Raw genomic sequence first — 23,245 nt, forward strand, 5'->3', positions numbered from 1 at the left:
ATGGAAATCTCATATTGAACATGTTAGAAAAAAGATGGTTAAAAATATTTATATTTTGGGTAATGTCAGAGATATACTGGATTATAAGGCAATGCGTATTTTAGATTTCTCACTAATTTTCCAGTTGTTGTGCTGCGACTTATATAAAACTTTTATACTTAGAAGAAAGTGGTGCGAAGGGTTCATAATGTTAAATATAGAGAACATACAAATCTGTTTATAAAATCGAAATTGTTGAAATTTGAAGACTTGATTTGAGGACCAGTCGCTCCGTAATGGTCGATTTGGGCAGCGGCCCTTTTATTTGCCACACACAAATACACTGTTCATTCAGCCTGGGACACAGACACTCCCCTGGTGGCTCACTGCTGCCTTCAGTGTCTCTGCTCCTCACTGACAACATGAAACAACCCCACGTCAATCCTCTGACCATTATTACTTTAAAAACTGATGGTCAGTCCGTCCAGAAAATTGCTAAAACTTTGTATGTCTCCCCAAGTGCAGTCACAAAAACCATCAAGCGACAAAACTCGCTCCCATGAGGACCGCCCCAGCAAATGAAGATTTGAAGACCTCTGCTGCTGAGGATAAATTCATCCAAGTAATTAGCCTCAGAAATCACACCTCAGGTCAGAGCCCACAAAGAGTTCCAGTAGCAGACACTTCTCTACATCAGCTGTTTAGAGGAGCTGAAAAGCTCAAATAGCTGCAAAGAAACTACGACTAAGGAAAAGCAACAAGCAGAAGAGATTTGTCTGAAAAAGACAAAAAGTGAACAGATGGTCTCTACATACATGATTCCCACCGTGAAGCATAGAGGAGGAGGTGTGATGGTGTGGGGCTGCTTTGCTGGTGACACTGTTGGGGATTTATTCAAAACTGAAGGCACACTGAACCATGGCTACCACAGCATCCTGCAGCGACATGCCATCCACTTTGCATTCATTTGTTTTTCAACAGGACAATGACTCCAAACACACCTCCAGGACGTGTAATGATGGAGTGCCTGAAGTCAAGAAAACCCAATGAAAAGGTGTGTCCAAACTTTTGACTGGTAGCGTACCTGCCTGGACCTTCTTTGCCACTAGCTCCACTTCCATGCACTCCTGTTCAATCACTTGGAATTTTCAAACAACTCTTTCTAAGAAGAGAACAGAACTCCCCTGCCTGCCCTCCACTCCTTCCACCGACTGTCTGCTCACCAACTCCTACAGAGCATTCCCTCCGCTCAGCTGCTTCACTCACCTGTAGACCAAGTAAGCCAAACCCCCCATCTCCGATCACACACCTCTCTATAAAAGCAGTGCCAAGACTAACTCTTCTCTCTCCTGTTACAGAAGAACCGGCCTATGGGCTCAAAATGTGGTCATAAATATTTTGTACTTGTAAAAAAGATTTGTATGTGTAAAAAAGATTTGTGTGTGCGTAAAAAAGATTTGTGTGTGGACTCCAATCAGAGAACAGATGGGTTTGGCTGTCGGAGGGGCGCTTTTTTGAACTGCAGGTCCTTGAAGGGTGATACAGTTTGAAGCTGGAGGATCGCTATAGAAATATCCGATAGCAGCTAGGTCCCCTAACTTTCAGTAGCTGTTGAAAGGATAAAGTTGTGGTATGTTTAGGGTTGCCAACCGTCCCTTAAAATACGGAATCGTCCCGTATTTCGAAACAAAAGTACACGTCCCGTATTGAGCTAATAAGCGACGCACTTTGTCCCGTAATACAGTGAGAATCAAAAGTAGTCTATAACTTTTAATGGAATTAACGCTTTGTTTGAAAACATAATTCCCAGCCCCTCTCCTGCTTTGTGACCAATGAGCTGACAGCACACTTACGAGTATGACAATTCAGATTACCACTCATCTCATTGGTCGAGGAAAGGTCGCTTACGGAGAAAATACCGGAAGACAACAGGTGACCACAACAAGAAGCATGGCCAACAGGGAAACAAACGCCGACACGGCGGTGCAAGTCTCGGACGACAGTACACCTAAAGCTGGGCAAACACTGTGCGATTTTTTTCAGTCACGTTATTCAGCTCCTGCTCAAACTGCACGATTGACTCGCAGTTGGTAGGTCACGATGCAGGTCTCACACTATACGGCCCGATGCTCTGATGCGACCTGAGTGCTCACACTGTGCCTCCATAACATGAAGGTTATAACAGAAAATCTGTCGCACGCTCTCTCTGTCTCTCACTCACACAGACACACCACCACCATCAACTTTGCTAAATTGCTAATGAAAAACATTGATCGGGCAGCTGTGAATGAGCAGCATGTAAATCCAACTATTTTCACGGTTGTTGTGGTCGTGATAATTTTGTGATGCCACATCGAAAAGGCTCGGATGAGCTTTCCAAAGTTCTACAAGTTGTGCCTCCATCGCTTGTGTCCAGATCACACGCTGCACAGCCGTGCTGCTCCATCTTTTACACCAACGTTTACGTGTTTGCGTGCGAGCAGTGTGAGCGGCTGTGGTGAGACCCTCACGAGCGATTGATGATCGGGAGCTGGTCGTGAGGTGTTAATCACTTCTCGTTACCCCACGTATACTACACGATGCACGATGAAGGCCAAAATCGGTCCGATCACTCAAAAAATCGGCTCAAAATGGGCCTAAAACCGCACAGTGTGAGCCCAGCATTAGAGCAGCAATGTTTGTTCCCCTCAGAGAAAGGGAAGAATGGGAAAAGGAAAACACCTGGCTGGAAAAAGTTAATATGGGCATGTGCAGTGAATATCAGCGCTATGTGGCCAGAAGTGTGATAATATAATTTATTTTGTGTAATAAACAACTGCAAGAATAGATGATTACAACAAATAGATGACTAATACATAAAAGTAATACATAGATGAATAATGATGATGAGTTATGATGCGTAATCATGGGAACAAGCGGGTTTACAAACAGGAGCAGCTGATTAGCATTAGAAAAGCTGAAATAATACCTCAGCTGAAGCCAATTGTACTAAATGCACTAAATGTGCACTGTTACAAGAATATTTTTGTTCTATTGTTTTATATTAATTTATATAATTTTAAGTTAAGTAGGACAGAGTTCTTTTAAAGAAAGATTTACTTATATTCTCAAAAGTTAAGCATGACAGGCTTCTGTTTAAGAAAGAGACCTGTTTTACTGTGTTAATGTTGTCATTTTGAGCTAAAAATAAATGGCTAAATGATCATTTGTTTCACATATGGTCATATCACAAAGAATATGCATCTGCTTAAATCAAACTCAAGTCAAATGGTTAAAAAATAATTTCACACACAAAAAAAAAGAGCTACAAAATTCACCACACTGGGAAGGGTGAAGACAACTGGGTCGCCCGGCCCTGGCCACGAGGTGTCCCTTATTTATTTTTCAGGGAGTTGGCAACCCTAGGTATGTTAGTGGTTAGAAATACCATTATTACTTTAGGATTAGTTTAACACAAAGTCAGGGCTGACCCAGGACCATTGCTGTGAGTCACAGTGCGCAGCATAAAGGTCCTTTCACATCGGACGCAGGATGTGCTGCTAATGCTAACTGCTAACTAAAAGCAAAGGATCCAGAATTTGTTGCTGGCTGCTGGGCTCTGTGGGTTTTTGCAGCAGTTCTACCTGTACTAGATGCTCCTTGTCTTTTCTATCTCTGACTTTATGTCCTCTACAAGAGTTTGTTTTTTTTGCTGGTTCTTCAAATGTTCAATAAAAACATGTATGCTAATTCATAACGAAGAAAGCTTTGTAATGAAGACTGTCATTTCCAAAACACTGCCCGCCCCCACAGCGCTGTTGAAAAGGCTGTGGAAGTCCCTGTATTAAACACGTAGTCCTGTGACACAAAAATCACCAAACTCGGACGACCACAGACTGTTTTCCTTCGTGGGTTGGCATGTAAAAGGGCATTTATTCCCTTCAAAGACCTGCAGTTCAAAAAAAGCGCCCCTCGACAGCCAAACCCATCTGTTCTCTGATTGGATTGTTACATTTGTGATTGACATGACATTGACCAATCAGATGAAAGGAAGAAAAATAGGGTCAAAATCCGTACTTGTAACTTGCAGGGTTTTTTTTTTTCTAAGTCCACACACAAATCTCTTTTACGCACACACAAATCTTTTTTACAAGTACAAAATATTTATGACCACATTTTGAGCCCATACCGGCCCCTGTGAAACTCTCCTAGTGTCTCATTTTTGCCTGCCTTTCTTTTCTTCAATTAATTAGTTAAAGACTTTGAAATCCTATGCATAGTGTCTGCTTTTGTATCCATCCTCGTGGTTGGTTAAACATTTACAGTCAGGATAGCAAAATAAGTTTGAAACTAGATAAGTATCTCCCCTTGGGCTCTTCCTGAAATTAGATAATTCAAGAATTTCCTTGTTTCATTTTGCATTTCATCCGTCTTCTTGTTTCTGTCCTCTTAGGACATCTGTGAATCGGATGGACCCAACATTTCATCCACAGATGACATGAATTCCAGGAAGCAAAGGACAGACTCTCTATTTTTTGGGAAGATGAAACTTTTCAGTCAGGAAGTACGCTATTTCTAATAAAACTGAAAACATTTCAGGTTGTTCTCAACACATTCTGTGAATAGTAATGAGCTCCGTCATTGGGAAAGGCATCCAACCACAACTGATACTGATACTGGTTCATGCATGTGACGAACTAAAGATTCCTCCTAGGTGAGGTGTTTCTGGAATGTTCAATTGGGAGAAGGGCTCAGTACATACCTGGAACACACGTGAGAGATTACGCCCAACTGGCTTGTACATGCCCGAGTACCTCCCTGAAAATAGGCTGGGGAGGGAGGTCTGGGGATCCATGACGAAGACAACACCCATCAATACAAGAAAATGGATGTTACAATTACTATATTATGGTGTATTGATAAAGGTAGGTAGGTAGGCCTTTCTAAATAAAATCAACTGTATGTAACTATGTGCATATATGTTTGAAAAATGTCAGATTGTTTGTTTTTACATAATCCTGCTGACAGACTAAAAACACAGCTTCAGGCGGAGCTACAGAAAACAGAAACTCAAACATAATCGTTATAAGACGTCAAAACAATATGACTCACAAGCAAAAGGCTGACGAAGAATAATATTTTGTCATTCCAAGACACATGAGCTGAAGCGGTGTGTGTGACTGGGCGCCTACTGGTGGTGGTCAGAGGGCCCGGTGGCGCCAGTGTCCGGCAGCCTCGCCTCTGTCAGTGCGCCCCAGGGCGGCTGTGGCTACAATGTAGCTGCCATCACCAGTGTGTGAATGTGTGTGTGAATGGGTGAATGACTGAATGTAGTGTGAAGCGCTTTGGGGTCCTTAGGGACTAGAAAAGCGCTATACAAATGCAGGCCATTTACCATTTACCATATCTCAAAACTATTTATCCTCACGACGCTTGTCACGCACATGCCTACACACAGAGTGAGAGCAACCCCTGCGATTATGTTTCTTTTAGGACATCAACCAAAACAAATAGAGCGCTGAAGCCTGTCAGGATATCCTCAACTCACCCTCTGAAGAGTTATTCCCTGGAAAGCACATTACATTAAAACATCTTCCCATTTATCCATTCAGGGAGTCTGCCAGGAAGCCAGCTGTTTCCTCCACATCAAATATCTTTGCCAGCTTCCAACTATACCTTTTATCAGACTCAAAGTAATCAGTGGAGTGCAATCATTTCCCAGAAACAATTATAATATTCAGAGTAAGATGACAGGAAAGCACAGACAGTGTTTCCTTGTCCAGGGGAATATTTGTCAGGATTGATTAACTGTTCCGATATCAAGAGCAATAAATACTTCCAACAAATAACTACAGCCCGTTTCTTTGCTCCATGGATATTGTTAAAGAATATTTCCTTACAGTTTTCTATGTTTTTACTCCCTCTTTCATTCCTTTTTCATTCTCTTGAGCCTTCATTTCCCATCTTCTCTTACACAGATTCATAGGCATGCTATTACTGAGCAATATATGATATATAACAATCTGTTGTTGTTACAATTTCCTCATTTTAGTAATTTCCTTTTGCAGTTTTCCCTCGCCTGCTTGTTTTGGACTAGCCTGGCTCATCATGGAGAGATTTTTGTTGGCTTCCCCTCCCAGTCTGTCCATTTCCACTGTCTGCAGGACTTATTGCAATAAATATGTCTCAGCACAGAATCATGTTGCAAGGCAAGGGTTTGCACAGTTCGCAGCCCTCCCCTGAAAACATCCATGAACTTTGACAATTAACGACAAAAATGATGCCGTCAAATAATCAAACACTATGTGAGGAACATCTTGTCAACAATCCTGTGACAGTAACTAAAGTATCTCAACACACTGGAGTCGGTTTATGTTTGTGCAGTAAGTTAGCTGTTAGCATATTATAAGTTAGCATATTACCATAACCTCACTGTAATACAGATTTTCATTAGCCTCTGCTATCAGTGCAGATTCTTAATGGCTGATATGTTCTTCCAGTTGCACACAGACACACTGATCATGTACTCCGTGTTCTCTGAAAAGAATAGTTTTTATCATTTAGGACATTTGGAGTAAAAACATGAGACTAGATCAGTAATGTCTTTCAAACAGCTCGTGCTGGTGGTTGTTGGGAAGCCATCTGCTCAATTTTCTCCTCAAATGATCAGTGAAGCTAAACATCTATTGTACCGTTTGACAAGTGACAATGGGCGAATTTTTAACCATAAAAACACACAAACTCAAATGTTTTAGCACTTTTCCTGATTTATTTTTCTTGCAGCTATTAGATAAGACACGGTTTATGTTTGCCGATGGCTTAAAATTTTAATCCAAGGAGCAGCCAGTTTATTCAGAGGCACATTTTTCAGTCACACTAACCCAGACCTTCCCAAAGTGTGGGGCCCGCCCCCAGTGCATGGGGGGCGCGGTATGAAAAGGGAAAAAGCTAAACAACGCTTGGACACTGCTAGCACGGGGCACCCACAAAAACGCAAAGCAGGAGATGAAGCATCGCTGGATCCCACATCCTTGATTTTTAGTTCACAAACACTTGTTGTAATGACTAACTACTCCTGACATTTTGGAGATGTTTGCTCTTTATACAGTAAAGTTACAGCAGGATACAAATAACATCAGGCTGATCCTGCCACGATTTGTGTTTTTAAACCCATTTTGCACACAGAGGCATTTTTTGAAAAATGTATCGATAGCAATGTTGAATATTATTACACAGGGAAAAAAAACAACTACATGTAAAATAATTAGGCCTCTGCCTTTGTAAATAGAGGGACGGTAACTGCTTGTGTAAACGTGCAAAACCTGCAGATAGAGACAAAATACTGTTAATCTGACTCTCTGCCACTCATTCATCTCCTGTAAACAATAACGTGGCGCACAGCGTGACGTGGAAAAAGGCACATACCTTTAACATTGCGTGACGAACTCTGGATTCCTCGTCCACACATAAACCCAAAAAAGGAGTTTAAAAAAAAAAATCTCCATTTTCGGTGATTCGAAACGCCGTTTACGTGGACGAAACAGCTGCGTGTTCAAAATCACCGGTGTAGTCCAACCCAACAGAGGAAGAAAAGACCAAGTTTTGTGCCGATAAACAAAGACGCATTCTTTAGAAATGACCCAGTGGTGCATCCGCAGCACGGGCTTGTTGGCTGTTTAGTTTTTAAAAAGTCAAAAGCATGGCATGAGAATGGAAGTAGTTTAACCTATACTGAGTATATATTTGTAGGGTCTGCATAAACATGAGCAGTGTGTTTATCGTGAACTAATTGCAGTTTTATATTTAGAGCTGTTTGTAAAAGCTCCATCATTTAATCTGCCGCTCCATTCATTCTGCTCACGACTGGAGCTGAAGAGTCCCAGGAAAGTTTGGAGATGTTTACAAAGCTGCCCATTAACAAGCACACAGGGCAGTGGATTAATCACAGTTTATGTGACATTGTTATTGAGCTTGGACGCAAAATAAGAAAATGTACTGGCACTAAAAGTGAATTAAGAGAAATGCTGCCCATTGTTATTTTATTGCTTTAATTTGGAGCCACGCAGTCGGCCTTCATAATGATTTAACACAGAGTAGGTAAGTCGTGCTTATTAAAGCATGAATGGTGCTTTAATCAAACGTCAGTGTTGCAACACATCCCCTCCCAGATATTAGATGATCGACTGCAACTTATTGCAACAAGTCTAAGGAGCTTGGGAAGAAACATTTTGGAAGGAACGTCAAAGTATTTCAGAACAGCACGTATTTAATTCCTTCCATAACAGTCACGTGACTGTCTTCTGATAAGACTTATCCATCTCTATGGTAACGCTCTTAACTGAAAAACATCATCTTAAACCTTCAGTAAACGATTAATGAAGCTGAATGAGTTGCTTGTAAGGATGCATTGTAGCTCATTACTGTCACCTGAACTACAAAAGCAGATACAAAGACACGATGCATGACTTCAGCTCATGCAGGAGAAAGCAGACAGGCCTGTTGACTGCTTTTATTTTACCGCAGTCCAGTGCTGCCGACACAAAATCGAAGCTCTGCAGAATAGCATCGTTAAGCTTCGCGATATTCATTTTATTCTCCTTTTTCTCAGTGAACAATCTTTTGTAAGAATTTCTGATTTAATTAACAAGCTAACAAAGATGAAGGAGACGAGCACGGACAGTAAAGATGCTGTTTGCTCACATAGCCCCACAGAGTCGTAGATTCAAATGTAAGACATGGAGCTGAACACGAGCCCATTCTATTCACCTCAATTTGGCTGCAATGAAAAAGGATTAGCTACACTCATCTTTGTCAGCTTAGCTTTGCTGAATCATTCACATCACTACAAATATCCACTTCACCCAGAAGTTGGAAACCGACAAACCCACAGACTGCCATGGTGAGTCATCATATTACACAAGATTATAATACCAGTGGTATTTGTATTATTATTATAACAGCAATGGTTCCCAAATAGCTTGAGGCAAGTCAAGACAATCCATCAGATTTCGTAGTAACTAACTGGAATATGCAGCTGGTTTCTTTAATTTTCTCCTTTATTCCTACTCTCAGTGTAGATGGATTATCTGTTGGGAGACAACACGTCATAAGTGCCTCCAGCTAATAATAATACTACCCAAAGACAAATGACAAAATGTTAACAACAATAATAATAATTTTAAAATGCAGAAATTCAAAGAGGTGAGACATAAAATGTTGGTTTGGGCTCTGATCCTCTGATGTGCCCAAGGCAGGTCAATAATGATTCTGATTAGTACAAAGATAGAATTTCATCCTGCCTCTTTCTATGATACTATATCAAACTGCACCTACAACGGTGCTTTTGGTGTTTTTAAGAAATATGGTCAAAGTGACGAATTTGTGACAAAACCCAGCTGAAGGAGAATTCTTCAAAATGATTTTTCTGCAGTTTGAGTCATTACATAAAGTATCTGACATTTACTGTGTTTAAAACGATAAATGGCAATCAAGAGAAGTAAATGTTTATCTATCGGCGATACTTTAATGCCTGGGAATTAAAAATTCAAAGCGTCATCCTGTAAATCTTTTGATTGTTTTTCACGTTTTCATTTTCTTAATCTTTAAATAAAAACCTACAGCTTAATAAAAAAAAGGTTAAAGGTCTTTTTTTTTTCATGTTGCTGCTCACACTGTGCAAATGAATTCACTACAAAGATATGGAGGTACTGCCACCTGCTGGAATGATTGGAGGGTCTTTACCTTTCAAAATAAAGCTCCATAAGGCCATGAATTCATTCTTACTCACATTGCATGCCTCACTGTTGTCTGGCTTGTTAGGAAGGAGGAAGGAGAAAACCTTTAGCGCTCCGTCACACTCATCAACCGTCTGGTTCACCTCCTGGCAGCTTGTAATCACAGTGTAGAAGTGGGTGGGAACGGGGAAGCCATCAGCTGAGAACCTGGACCGAGGAAGGGGATCAGAGGCACGTGCAAAATGTGAAAAAGTGAAAAGCACACCGTACAAATGCATCACTTACACTACTCTGGCTGCTTACGTTAGGAGCTAAATTGCATCAGAAGTCTAGTAAATCTTTAAATAACCTCCACAACCAGTTCAGCATCAGTAATGAACTAAACACTCGTACCTTTGGACCACTGGTGGAACATGCACAGCTACTGAGAATATGTAAGCTCCACAAAGTGAAAACCACAGCATGCTGTGTAGTTATTAATCACTTAAATGATTCCTCACATGGAGACGAAATGCTCGCCATATATTTATAGTGCATTTATGACACAGGCAGACAGGAAGTCTCTGCAAAGGCTCATAAAGACTGGAGAGCATCGGAGGGATAAAACGTCCATCCGTGGACTCCATATACACACAGCGCTGCCAGGAAAGAGCTGAGGGAGTTATCAGGGACTCACTGCTACCTCAGAAATGTGCATATCCTGCCACCCTCTTGTAAAGAGGGTGGCAGGATATGCTTTTTATTTGTTCTTGTTTCTAATGTCTCTGTAAAGCACTTTGAATCACCTTGTTGTTGAATTGTGCTATACAAATAAACTTGCCTTGCCTATAATATAGTTAATAATTTATATTTGTGTTGTATTTTGCATTGTCTTGCTTATGCTTCTCTTTTCTCTACGACTGAGAGAGCTCTGCGCTGCTTTATGCACAAATGGCAACAAAATAACCTTGAACCTTGTGTTTTGACACACATATGCACATGCAAGCTCACTTTAGTTGTTATCAGCTAGCTGACCGAGCGCCGTCATCGCTCGCCGCTGCGGTGAACTTACTCTTTTATCTTCTCGGTGGTGTCTCGAAGGCCGTCGTAGTTATAATCAAAAACAGGGCCGCAGAGAACGTTGATCCCATTGCTGGCCTCTGCATAACGCCGCAGCAGCGTGCCTTGTAGGTAACTCCACACTCCTGCACACCCACAGAAAAATAGGCCATGCTGCTTATACTCTCACCTTTTTTATAAACATCAGTAATAAGAAACACTCGAAGAGCAGCTCAGCTTCTGTCCAGTATTTGATTTTGTATATATTCATTTTGTTTTTTCTTTTCGAGTAGATTTTCCATTTCAAAGAAAGAAAGAATAAAAACAGGAGAAGTGAGGTTTCACTGGTGGAGTGAACATCTGTAAATCTACTGACCATGACAAGACTTTAGGCGTCACGTCCTAAATAAGGAAACCTATCCTGTTCTTGCTGTTTCCCATTTATTCCTGCAACCTTTTATGGCCTTAATATAGAACCTATTAGCCGAACAGACACAAACAGACACACAGCTGACGCACACACAGCATAATGGGTGCATGCATGGGGCAGGTATGCAGAGGCTGAGTGTCTGCTTTCTCCTGATAAGTCCTCTCTCTTTATAAACAATGGGTATCAGGCCACCCTGGCTCATACCTGACATCACCACATTTCTGTCCCGTGTCTCATGGAACACAACTCAATTTCCACCTCCACAAGGACAGTTAAACTAACAGATAAAAAAAAATGCGCTGATGTCAGACTCATTGTTTAACTCTGAAACTATTCTTAAGTCACAATCTACTGTAAATACAAAGGGAGGGGGTGAGAAAGTAAAATAGTAAGACTGTCATCAAACAGTGTGTTGTTGCAGCGGCTTCAGTGCTGATAAGAACTCATAATTATTCAAATAGAGATGCAGTCACTTCACACAATGTCTTTGTTTTGGGTTCGAGCTAGAGACTGTATATCAAAGATGGACATTCCCGCTGTACTGTATTTGCTGTACTTTTGTATTTTGAAAGCTTGATGTTGGCCGAGGGCCGACTGTGGCTCAGACTGAGGAGCGAGCTGCCTACCAGCTGGATCAAATCCTGTCAGTGGATCATGAACAACATACTGAACCCCAGGTGTTTGAGGGTTAGATAAAAGAAGCTCAGGTGTCGATAAAAGCTCTGTATGAACTAGGGCTGCCACGATTAGTCGACTAGTCACAATTATGTCGACTATTAAAATCGTCGACGACTAATTTAATAGTCGACGCATCGTTTGAAGCTTTGTAAGATCACAAAGGACGCAGGAATGAGTAGTAGGATTTAAGGGTGTAATAACGGACTGAAACAGAAGATGGCAGCACTGCATGTACAAGGATGCCAGCTGCCGTTAAACCCCGAAGCAGAAGAAGCTGTGTCCCAGAATTCATAGCGCAGCCCAGCGCAGTTTCCAACAATGGCGGCAGCTAGTTAGTTTTAACTTTACTCTTATTATTCTTTCTGGGTCACAAAATAAACGTTTAACATATTTTCAGGCGAGAATGTAGCTGTGTAAACCTCAAATATCTGCTCAGTTTATCAGGACACCGCATATTTTCAAAAGCGCTCCGACGTTTTCGGAGACGTCTGTTACCCACTAGCTCGTTAGCTAGGCGGGGGCAAGGCTAAGTAGAGCCGTGAGAACACCGGACTCCCGGCAAATCGTTTTCAAACCGTCTTTCGCTACTCAGGTTAAACATGATATATGAGTCACTTAGATAACTTAAAATGTTATTGTTTGGCTTTCTTTAGTATTTTATTTGTTCCTGAGTAAATCGGTTTGGCTAAGATTAAAGTTATAGTTTTTGCACAGCTAAATAAACTTCAAGCAGACAGCTGATTATCAGAAGTTTGAGACGCTGGATAATATACTCCGGTGTCCTGTTATATTTTAGAAAGCAAGGAGTTTATTAAACTTCACCGAAACAATCTGCAAATTTCATTAAAAATTAATAAACTACCATCTTGTCTTTATTTTTAGTTAGCACAAACACTTCAAGCTGTAAGCTAATGATAGTTATATAAGAGCAGATGCTGCTGGTGCAATAAGCTGTACGCTGTACGTCCAATGGATGATGATCTGATTAGTCGACTAATCGCAAAAATAATCGGTGACTAGTCGACTATCAAAATAATCGTTTGTGGCAGCCCTAATATGAACAACTGATCAAACTTAATGAAAAGATGCTACGGCAGGGGTGGGCAACTCCAGGCCTCGAGGGCCGGTGTCCTGCAGGTTTTAGATGTGTGCTTGATCCAACACAGCTGATTCAAACTGCTAAATTACATCCTCAACATGTCCTGAAGTTCTCCAGAAGCCTGGTAATGAACTAAAGACGAATTTGCTAATTACCAGCTGACAGTGGCATATTTGGTTAGTAGGTTTTATTTGACAGACAAATCAGTGCTCAGTGAGAAGAGTCCTAATGTTTCACGAGCCTGTTACTGAGACTGAAGCACAAACATCTTGTATGGGAATGTAACATATTTTGTGGAATGCAGTAAAGACCAGATTCCCCACATTCCCGGTCCCTGGTATAAATACAACATCTTGAGACAACTGTTAGCGTGTTGCTACAGTTACATACAGCTGAAGTGAAAATACGAATTTTTGACTTTTATGGAGGTGACTTACTCTTGAAGGCAGGGTACATGGGGACAGTGTTGGTGATGAGCGAAGCGTCATATCTGGACTCGGGAGACGTTGCCAGCTCTGTCAACACAAACGTGTGAGTCACACCTGTCTTATCATCCACTGTTTGCACATATCCAAACAAGCTCGTATAAGATGTTGACATCGCAGAAACGTCACTCAGAAGTTGTGACAGTCAAAGTTAACCCAGTGAAATTTCGGATTATTGTAATGATTTCCTATTTTCCTGGCACTCCGCTGGAATTTCAGTGTTTTCCTCCTCAAATATCATTTTAAATGTAACTATATTATGTTAAATAACATAAGCTATAGTGCTAACAATGTATGCAAAGTTTGGACAAATGAACTCCCCCATCATATGCAACAAGGTGGCCTGGTCCACTTCCTGTCGTTCTCTAACTTCCTTGGAAAGGTGAACTTCAGGAAACTGGTTCTCAGGGCCCTGATTGCCATCCTTATTAAAGGGTTAGACTTTTATTTTTTTCACATAATTGATATATTTTATTTTCTATATGACTACATCAGTTAAATCGTCAAGAATTAAAGCTCAAAACCTAAACGACTCTTTCGATTACAAATAACTCAACATAATTTTATCTCATTTATACTAAGATCCGGTTTTTATGATGTTTGCACAATGTATATTAAGCAACATGGATATTTCTGCACAGAGGGTCCTGTGTTCACCCTGTGGTGCTACCTGGGGGGAAGAGGAAGCCATACGTGAGGTGGGTGTTCTGGCCGTAGGCGCTGCAGCTCTGACTGTGATCAGCTGACACTCTGGCGTCGACTCGGATGCACTGAGCACTCGGAGAAGCATCTGGTACAGGAGTCATGTCCTCCTGTGAGACAGACATGTGACAACATACAGTGAAACTGAACCAAAAATGTGGTTAATCGCAGTCAATTCATGATTTAACAGTAGGGGCATTACTTTTATCCTGCATAGGGCCAGGTAGGGTTAATGTTTTATTCCCTTAATAAATGAAAAAAAAAGTGTTTGTTTTGTCATTTAATGGTACCAGTTGCATTTTGGTGCAGCTGAAAGAATCTAAGATCAAAGATAAAAAGCATCTAAAGTGAGAGTGAAACTCAGATGTAATGCTGGGCTCTAATATAATGTTTACTTCCACTCATGTCTGCGTATTGTTTTGGCATTCATGCATGGCGATGTATATGCACGGAGCAGGTGTGCCATACGTGAGCAGCTGCACAACATCACAACACAACACCTGCAACGAGTCAAACACGCGAGTGTGTTTACTGCAGTGGCTGTCTGAGATTTCATGTTTGCGTGTTTTCAGAGCTCTGTCACATCCTGCTGCGACACAAACACAGTCACTCACTGCAAACACCACGAGTGTTTGCAGTGAGTGCACCACCAGTGAGTGCACCACCAGAGTGCCTCTAATGTGGTTGCATCAGAGGTTTAACCTCATTTATATCAACGAAGTTCTGAGAGGAAAGAGAGGAAGAAGACGTCTGTTTACATGCTGGACACGTCTGGACATGCTGTTCGTGCAAACACAGGGCAGGGTTAAAAAAGCAGAAATGCAAGAGTTACTCTTGTACTCTTACAGTCTGTCACATTTCAAACGAATCACCTGAGTAAAGACTTCTGTAATAGTCTTTACTCAGGTGTCAGTCTGTCGTCAGATTCTAGCATCCTTACACTGGCTGCCAGTCACTTTTCAAATGGATGTTAAAATGTTATTATCCGTCTTTAAGGCGTTGCATGGGTTGGCACCCTCAGACCTTTCTGATCTTTTGAACGGGTTCACTCCAGCAAGGTTATTGAGGTCTGCGGATCAAACGCTCCCAGCTGTGCTGAGGTCCACATTACAGCACAGAGGAGGTCGGGTCTTTCCTGTAACTGCTTCTAAACTTTCAAAACCCATCTGAAAACCCACCTTTATTCCTTGGCTTTTAAATGAGAATGAGGAATGAATGAACTACTTTCATTTGTCTTATTTCCTATTCAAATCTTCTCATTTTATGCTTTTTTCATAATTTTTCTTTTTATCTCTTTTAATTATTTTTAATTTTAAATGTTCAGCACTTTGCTGAACAGTAGCTGTTTTAAGTGTGCTGTATAAATACATTTGACTTTGACTAATCATCATAAAGCACTGATTGCACCAGGGTTAGTAACACCAGCATGTCCCTGAAGTGCCTTCAAACATGCTGATATAGCAGCTTCGAAACATTGCACAGGAAGGCTTCCTCTTCTTCTATCCCAAGCGCCCTCTTGTGTCTCGCAGGCACCTCTGCATATCCTCCTTGACCACAACCATGGACGTCGTCCAAGGTCTTCCTCATTCCTCCAACATGTCCACTCTCCCTCCTCTGAACATGTCCAAACTCTCTCAGCCTCGTCTCGCTAGTGCCATCTCCAAACTACTCGACCTGAGCTTTGCCTCTGATGTACTCATTTATAATCCTGCCAATTCTGGATACTCCTAAATGAAAAAGTTTGCAAAAGGTGAGTTTTCACAGACAAGAGTATAAATATAAGAATAAGACTTTCCACAGGAACAGGGCGGTGATGACCTGCAAACTCTTCAGGTTAAGTTTCTTGATATGAACAGCAGCTAATCTTAAGCAAACAACTGGCAATCAATATGAACATAAGGACTCCTGAAATATAACAGAAAAAAACTCAAACTTTTATCTTCATATCATGGAAGTGTATCTGTGAATTTACCCTCTGACGTTTTTATAATTTGGACTAGCAGGAACACAACAACCAGAGCTCAGTGAATGAAATTCCAACAAGAGAAAAAACTAAATAAAGTTTTAGGTGGCTTGTAGAACCAAGCTGACTGATACAAGACGGAGTGAGAACTTTACATGCGTGTACCTGTGGTGGCAGTGTGTATGATGTCCACAGGGGCATGGCTAGCTCTTTGCTGTATCCACTGATGAACTCCACATGATGAAGAAGACTGTACTGAGTGTCAAACATCACCGCTGGTCGACCAAACGGCAGCTGGGTGCTGTCTGCAAAAACAACATGTTGTACCTCGATGCCAAATTATTTGATTATACTTCATAATTAAAGGTGATTCTGTTGGTGTCCTCTGCAGTTCCTACTGACCAATAAAACGGCAAAAAATACAAATGAAAGCAGAAACAGGAGGCATTGCTTTAAGATACATGATGAAGAAAATCTAGATTTACTGTCAAATAATCCTATTTCCTCAGCTGCTAGCTGAATGCAGCTGTTCCAGTGTGTGTGTGTGTAACACTTACTATAACTGTAGACCCCATCTGATGCACGAGTGAACAGCCCATTGATCTCCACTTTGTTCTGAAAATGATAAAATGTGTTTTTTTTCCTCGTCTTTGTTTGTTGCAGAAGAAAGTGACAAACACGGTGAAATCAGCTGGATTTAGATGTTACAAATGATTTCTGTGGCATTGCTGCCTCCCACAGACCTCATCGTCACAGCTGCAGCCCAGGTCGTGGCTGATTTCGGCGTCGGACGGCGGCGACGGTGGCGTGACTTCCTCTGGCATGCTGGGTTGGAAAGGCGGATCTTTCAGCATGTCGTTCAGACTGCCGTGTGTCCCGTTGTTTGGAACTGGCTTCAAGCCCAACAAGTCTAAAGCACGAACAATCAGAGGACACGCTATTATAGTAGTAATGATAACATCGGTATTATTATCTCGGCCAGGAGTGTCCTTCTCCAGTCCTTTAGAGCTTCCGTCCTGCAGCTTTTAGACACATCCTTGTTCCGACACCTGAATCAAATGAGTGGCTTGTTATCAGGCCTTTGCCAAACTTGATGGCTGAAGAGGTTTCCAACCATTTGATTCAGCTGTGTTGGAGTAGGGATGGATCTGCAGGACAGTAGCTCTCGAGGACTGGAGTTGGACACCCCAGATCTAGACCATATTTTCTGGTATTCAAAAGAAGATAAAAAAATGATTCTTACCACACATGACATTGTATAACTCTATATTCTCAAACTCCGGCACCATCTTCTGAAATTTGAAGCTTGGCCCATGGCCAATAAAGATTGTCTACAAAAAAGAAGGAGCATCAAACAGTGAAATCAACTCGTGGAGTTTTCAAACAAACTTTATGAAAAACTGTCGTGTGGACATCACATCAGAGAGATGTACTCCTCATAATGAGGTAATAGTCAGCCATGTTTCTTGTCCTTCTCTCAAATTCTACTTTTCTCGAAACAATACTCCGCGTGGAACAAGAAGAAACCTCTGGGGCTGAAAATGAAGCCGAATGAACCTTAGATTCCAAAAGCTGCAGTTCCTTCAGCCACCACTTGATGTCATCATCAAGGGTCAGTCATCATGGCCTTCTGTGATAAACTGCCACTTTATAACAGATGGTTTTAAAACGGTACAAAGTCTTTTTTACGTTCTTTAACAATCACATCTGTACTGACAACACATCTGTCTTCAACTATTTAAATTCTGTTTGACTACAACTGCTACATGTCAGCCTTTAACTCACCTGGTTCAGCCACTGAGCTGAGCTGCTCGTAGAGCTGCTGGTGTTTAACATATTAAGATACTATGGCTTGCTGTGTGATTTTAAAAATGCTACATGGTAACCTTTGGCTCAGAAAGCCCAAGATGGCGGTACTCATAACGCCAAGTATTCAAACAAAGTATCCAAGCTTGACGCGCGATGCCTTTAACATATAAACACAGAAGGAGCAAACAGCAGATACGACACACGAGTACCCTCATGCTGGTTATCTTGTTGTCAAAGCCGTGATCACCAAAGAAGCCACACCGAGTCCTCGGCTTTTCTGGCATTTTCCTGAAAACAACAAACATGGAGTATGCAGGCACTGAGTCATTCTGTGATTTTTGTAGCTCAGTGTGACAAAATGCAAAAATCCTTCCTTCACCTCACTTTCTAAATATCAGTGAACTTAACTTAAAGTCCTCAAATTTAACCAGACATAATTTAAACATAAAGTGGGAGTAGAGGTCACTGAGGCTGCCAGTTTCCTTTGTAATCGTCTTATTTCTTCCTCAGACTTGATAAGATCTCGATTTATTGGTAGTTAAAACACCGTTTCTGACAGATTAGAATCACAGGCTACCTGGCAATGTGCCACTTCCTCTCCATCAGCAGATGGACATCCTCAATCCGTCTGTTGTTGGCGTAGTGAAGCCTCTTGGGTAAATCCCGTTTCAGGTATGGCTTGAAGTGCTGAGCTGGCATTTTGCACTGAAACAGTAAATACAAAGGTGAACGACCTGACCCCTGCAAACACAGCAAACCGCTCAGTTTGTTTTAGGCTGTACTGTGATCTTATACATTTGTTACTTACAGTGAGGTTTGCAACCACAACTTTTGGGTCATCTGGAAATGGAAATTTGAGAAATATAAAGCAGGTTTTGCATCTAAAGAAAGCACGTGTCACACTGTGCTATTTAAATGTGCGCACTTACACGTGGTCGGTTTTGGCTCACGGGGTCGTATTCTGCCCAGCGAGCCAGGGATCAGCGTGATCTCGTCTATGTTGAGTGGGTAGCTGCTGAGAAACTCTGTCCTGTCGCAGTGGGCCTCCTCCATCCCTGAGACACAGCAGTGACATCTGTAACTTCTCGACACACCTCAGACGTACACAAGTTGTGTGACCAAACGTTTCATGCTTGTGCTGACACTGAGAGTACACGCCAAGTGAAGGAACCTGTGTGTCTTTTAAAAGAACCATGTGACTTTCACCAGTTTTAATAGAGACTCTCAAACCTGATGCAGCTCTTGATGGCATCTCTGTGGCCTCCAGAACTAGAAGAGGTCAGATCTAGTGTTTCTTTAATCCTGTTTTTCTCCCGTCACCCTCAACCAATCACAGCAGATGGCCCCGCCCCTCCCTGAGCCTGGTTCTGCTGGAGGTTTCTTCCTGTTAAAAGGGAGTTTTTCCTTCCCACTGTCGCCAAGTGCTTGTTCATGGGGGCCATCTGATATTTGGTGTTTTCTCTGTCATATTGTCTCTATTCATACTAAAAAGCAGCGTGAGCTGTTTGCTCGTGTGATTTTGTGCTGCAGAAATAAAAGTGAATTGAATTAAACTAATGTGAAGAAATGTTGAGTCATTTTTGACCAATCGTTTCTTCTGTAGCCCTCATATAAAAAGTCTATGCATAACTTCTTCCTTCCATTGCGAAAACTGGGAACATCCCATCTCAGAGTGATGCTGAAAAACTAGTCCATGCATGTGTTGTTTCTGGATTGGACTATTGCGATTGCTCATTTCCAGGATGTCCGAAAAAGTTCAGTGAAACCCTTCAAAGTTGATCCAAAGTTGTTGCAGATCAGGTGACCCTGAAACATTATTTAGTAATGAGGCTACAGGATCCGGCTGCTGGGGGGCTTCCTGAGCACTTTTCCTTCCTCCCAGTGAAGGAGTAAAGGTTCTAAAGAAGGTCTCTTACTCTGTAAAGGAGCTCTTCCCTCCAAGTACAAACATAGAGGACTGTCTAATCATTGCTGCATTTACAAGAACTGTAATAAAAGGGTTAATTAGACAAAATCCTCTGAATTCAGCAGGTTTCTGTGGAGCTCATACCGTGATCTCCTACAATGATGAGATTGATACAGCGGTGCAGGTTCATCTGCTTCAGTCCATTCATTAGCTGACCAATGATGTTGTCAATTTCCCTCAGAGGGTTGTCCAGCTGTGGACAATATTTCAATTGAAACCAAAATGATTGATTATTGCATATCATTAATCGCACCTCTTAGACCATCTTCAGGCCTAGCTCACCTCACTGCTGAGTGGACCCATTCGATGTCCGTAGGCATCGGGCTGCTCTGAGTGGATAGCATAAACATACGGCCTGAAAAGACATGACGAAGGAAACGTTGTGCTGCGAAACACTTTTCATGGAACAGTGATGACTGAACAAGGTAGAAAAAAACTTTGTTTCAGTGTGAGTTCAAGCATCTCACCTGAACGCACAACCAGAGAAGAAACACAAACACCTACTTCACCTGCTGACACACCGAGCTGTACAAACACTCCATGCACGTCACTACCCAGCACTTATCTGCAGCATCACCTTCAAGCTACTTTTTGCACAATGCAACAGTATTTTGCACATTTCCACTGCACTGTCTTGTTTCTGTATCGTCCTGTTCTGTCTGGTGTTTCACTGTCTTGTCTTGTTTTATTGCAGTGTTTGCACATTACTCTGTTATATGTCATATGTAGCACCAGGGTCTCTGAGGAACGCTGTCTCATTTCACTCTGTACTGTAACACTGTGCATGGTTGAAATGACAATAAAAGCCACTTGACACTTATCGGCTTCTGATCCGATCACTGACCCCAGACTCTGCAGTCTCTTAAACAGACACACCCACAGTATCACTGTCACTGTCATTCGTGAGTAATTTTACACATTATTTTGTGTGTGAAAGCTACATGCTAATTTATTGTAAAAAAGTAAAAAAGACATGGACACACCTGACATCATCGGGCAAGTGCAGCCAGTGCAAGATGGTCAAAATCCTCCTTTCAAGAGGAATCACCCTGAAAACAAGAATCATGATGATTAAAATTTTAATGACAAAACCTGACGATCAATTTTTATTCTGTCACCAAATAGCTGAGGCTGATGGTTTGAATGTAAATCAGCAGATGAACACGCCGTTTTGTTCGGACTCCTCGGACTCTTCAATGGCCTTTGTTGTGACTGTGTGGGAGTATTGTCCCATTGTCTGTCTGTCTCAGGATGTGACTAGTGCGCATCTTCATGTGTAGCCCTCGTGATCATTGAGTCATGGACATGCAAACACTCGCTGACATGAACCTGTCTGCTTCGTGCCTGTCAGTCGCGCTGCGCTCGGTCATCGGGTCAAATCAAAATCAAAAGCTCCTCTTTTACGTCTGTGTTGCTCAGACTTAATAACACTTTGTAGTTAATTACACGAAGCATCAGAGAAGCACTGTTGCTCGATGATGTCACACATTTTAATATTTGCTTTTTAAAATTAAAATCTTTGACTCTGCCCAGTATCCCATTATCATTTATCTTCCCCTCACTGCTTCGGACTCAATCTTCAAGAGTTTTTCAGCTACTAAAGTGTATTTGTGTTGTTTTTTCCCTGAACCTCCCTCATTATTTCTCCTGAAAGACTGAGTTTTATTTATTTTAGTGCATTATTGTGTTATTTGGCAAGTAGAAAGATTTCCCCACAATGAACAACAGCTTCACCAGCATCCACATCATGTCTCCTTTCTGTACTGTTTCCCTAAATTGGCAGTATCCTCAGCAACATCCACACCTAAGCCACAGACTGGTATCCAGGGTGTACCCAGCTGTTTGCCCATGAAACGAGTCATAGGCTCCAGCCCGACTTATCCCCGAGGGGGCATTTCATTAAGAGAGATCCAGGGCTCTGACTGAGCCCATCGGACATTCAAAGAAAATCAACACAAAATATATCAAGAATGTATAAGTAGTGCAGGAAAAGTGGAAGTGACTCCTCAGTAAAGTCTGATATCTAAAGCTACTGAAAAACATTCCAGTACTAACTTAAGTACCAAGGCCAGAAGAACGTGCCTGGTTTCACTCCTTGTTTCTCAGCGGTGATCCAGATCTGAAAAAGAAACAAAAGGAGATGAAATCCAGAAATCCAGCGGTCCTCTTAAACGCTGTTATAAGTGACCTTAACACCTTACGTAAGCTCTTCAAATCTATGGAGAGAAAATGTTGACAAAATGGTCACAAATGTGTTCAATATTCTCAGGATTTTGTGTCACTCTGCGTACTTACAAATGTGTGCTCCGGCACACGTACAAACACCAGTTTTTAAAGAAGCACGCTTTTTAAATTTGCATTTTATGCTTTAAGAGTTACGCCTGCTTTTTGGTCAGCTGGACTCTAGACTGGACTCACAGGCTGTCCGCCCCACCAGCGGTGGTTCAGTTTCTCTCTGGAACGCAGTGTGAACGTGGCATTAAAGTCTGGGTCATACATGGTGTTCCCCACAATCCCGTGGGACTCTGGGTACAGGCCCTGCAGACAGATGGCACATTTACTGTTTTAAAAATGAGTCCAACGCTTGAGTAGCAACACGAGCACAGTGTAAGGGCATTTTGAACACACTGGCAAACATTTGTGTTTGCTCATTCTTCAGACAGAGTACTCATTAACAGACTAGCTTTACTGTAACTTCCAACATGAACCATCCATTAAATATGCTGGCTCACTTACCGTGGCTAAGGTGTACAAATTTGGAAATGTTTTTGATGGGTAGACTGGTCGCATGTACGGTGTAGACGTGCCACATCCTCCTGAGGGGAAACAAAAGGTAACTTTTTGTTAAATTTTGCATTTTAAGAAGTAAAGAGTTGTGAAAGCTGCATTTTACAGGATGATACAAGCAACCAGGCTATATTTTTGACTCATCAAAAAGTAAATAAAGGACATACAGAAACTGCTGGCTCTGTAAAAATCACTTAAATACAGATGAAGTTAAAAAGAAGACATACTGAGTTTATGAAGGTTTGGGATGACAGACTGGTCCTTCTTCAGGTAGGAGGCTCTGAACCCATCGAGCGAGAGCATGATGAGAGGAGGACGGACGAAGCTGAGAAGCACAAGAATGACAAAGCTGATTGATCTGGTAACATCACCAAACTGCAGTTATTCTCCAAAATGGTGTTTCAGGTTTCTATAGAAGGCGTGGAGCCATTATGCTTTTTTTAGAGACGTGGTTAGTCATCAGACTCCACGGAGTTTGCATCTTCTCCCCGTGTTTGTGTGGCTTCTCCCCGGGTACTCCGGCTTCCTCCCACAATCCAGAGACATGCACTTAGTGGGGATAATTGGCAACTCTAAATAGGTGTGAAGGCGGGGGT

General features: G+C 41.8%; 1 protein-coding gene across 2 annotated transcripts in view; it reads right to left on the reverse strand.

Annotated features, from left to right (window-relative positions):
• enpp2l (ectonucleotide pyrophosphatase/phosphodiesterase 2-like) overlaps nucleotides 1–23,245 on the reverse strand; it is a 35,788-nt gene that overhangs the window by 7,534 nt on the left and 5,009 nt on the right. For both annotated transcript variants that reach the window (XM_082522551.1, XM_082522550.1), the window contains 19 exons: nucleotides 22,877–22,974; nucleotides 22,599–22,678; nucleotides 22,281–22,400; nucleotides 21,926–21,981; nucleotides 20,846–20,911; nucleotides 20,145–20,217; nucleotides 19,947–20,055; nucleotides 18,826–18,951; nucleotides 18,705–18,736; nucleotides 18,474–18,601; nucleotides 18,106–18,184; nucleotides 17,331–17,418; nucleotides 16,831–16,997; nucleotides 16,645–16,702; nucleotides 16,253–16,392; nucleotides 14,093–14,234; nucleotides 13,375–13,452; nucleotides 10,744–10,876; nucleotides 9,746–9,899 (listed from right to left, as the gene is read on the reverse strand). In XM_082522551.1, the coding sequence (XP_082378677.1) occupies nucleotides 9,746–9,899; nucleotides 10,744–10,876; nucleotides 13,375–13,452; nucleotides 14,093–14,234; nucleotides 16,253–16,392; nucleotides 16,645–16,702; nucleotides 16,831–16,997; nucleotides 17,331–17,418; nucleotides 18,106–18,184; nucleotides 18,474–18,601; nucleotides 18,705–18,736; nucleotides 18,826–18,951; nucleotides 19,947–20,055; nucleotides 20,145–20,217; nucleotides 20,846–20,911; nucleotides 21,926–21,981; nucleotides 22,281–22,400; nucleotides 22,599–22,678; nucleotides 22,877–22,974 (1,927 nt within the window). The remainder of the gene's footprint in view (nucleotides 1–9,745; nucleotides 9,900–10,743; nucleotides 10,877–13,374; nucleotides 13,453–14,092; nucleotides 14,235–16,252; nucleotides 16,393–16,644; nucleotides 16,703–16,830; nucleotides 16,998–17,330; nucleotides 17,419–18,105; nucleotides 18,185–18,473; nucleotides 18,602–18,704; nucleotides 18,737–18,825; nucleotides 18,952–19,946; nucleotides 20,056–20,144; nucleotides 20,218–20,845; nucleotides 20,912–21,925; nucleotides 21,982–22,280; nucleotides 22,401–22,598; nucleotides 22,679–22,876; nucleotides 22,975–23,245) is intronic.

Source organism: Aulonocara stuartgranti (genome assembly GCF_965226115.1).
Source record: "Aulonocara stuartgranti genome assembly, chromosome: 22".
NCBI classification, from domain to species: domain Eukaryota; kingdom Metazoa; phylum Chordata; class Actinopteri; order Cichliformes; family Cichlidae; genus Aulonocara; species Aulonocara stuartgranti.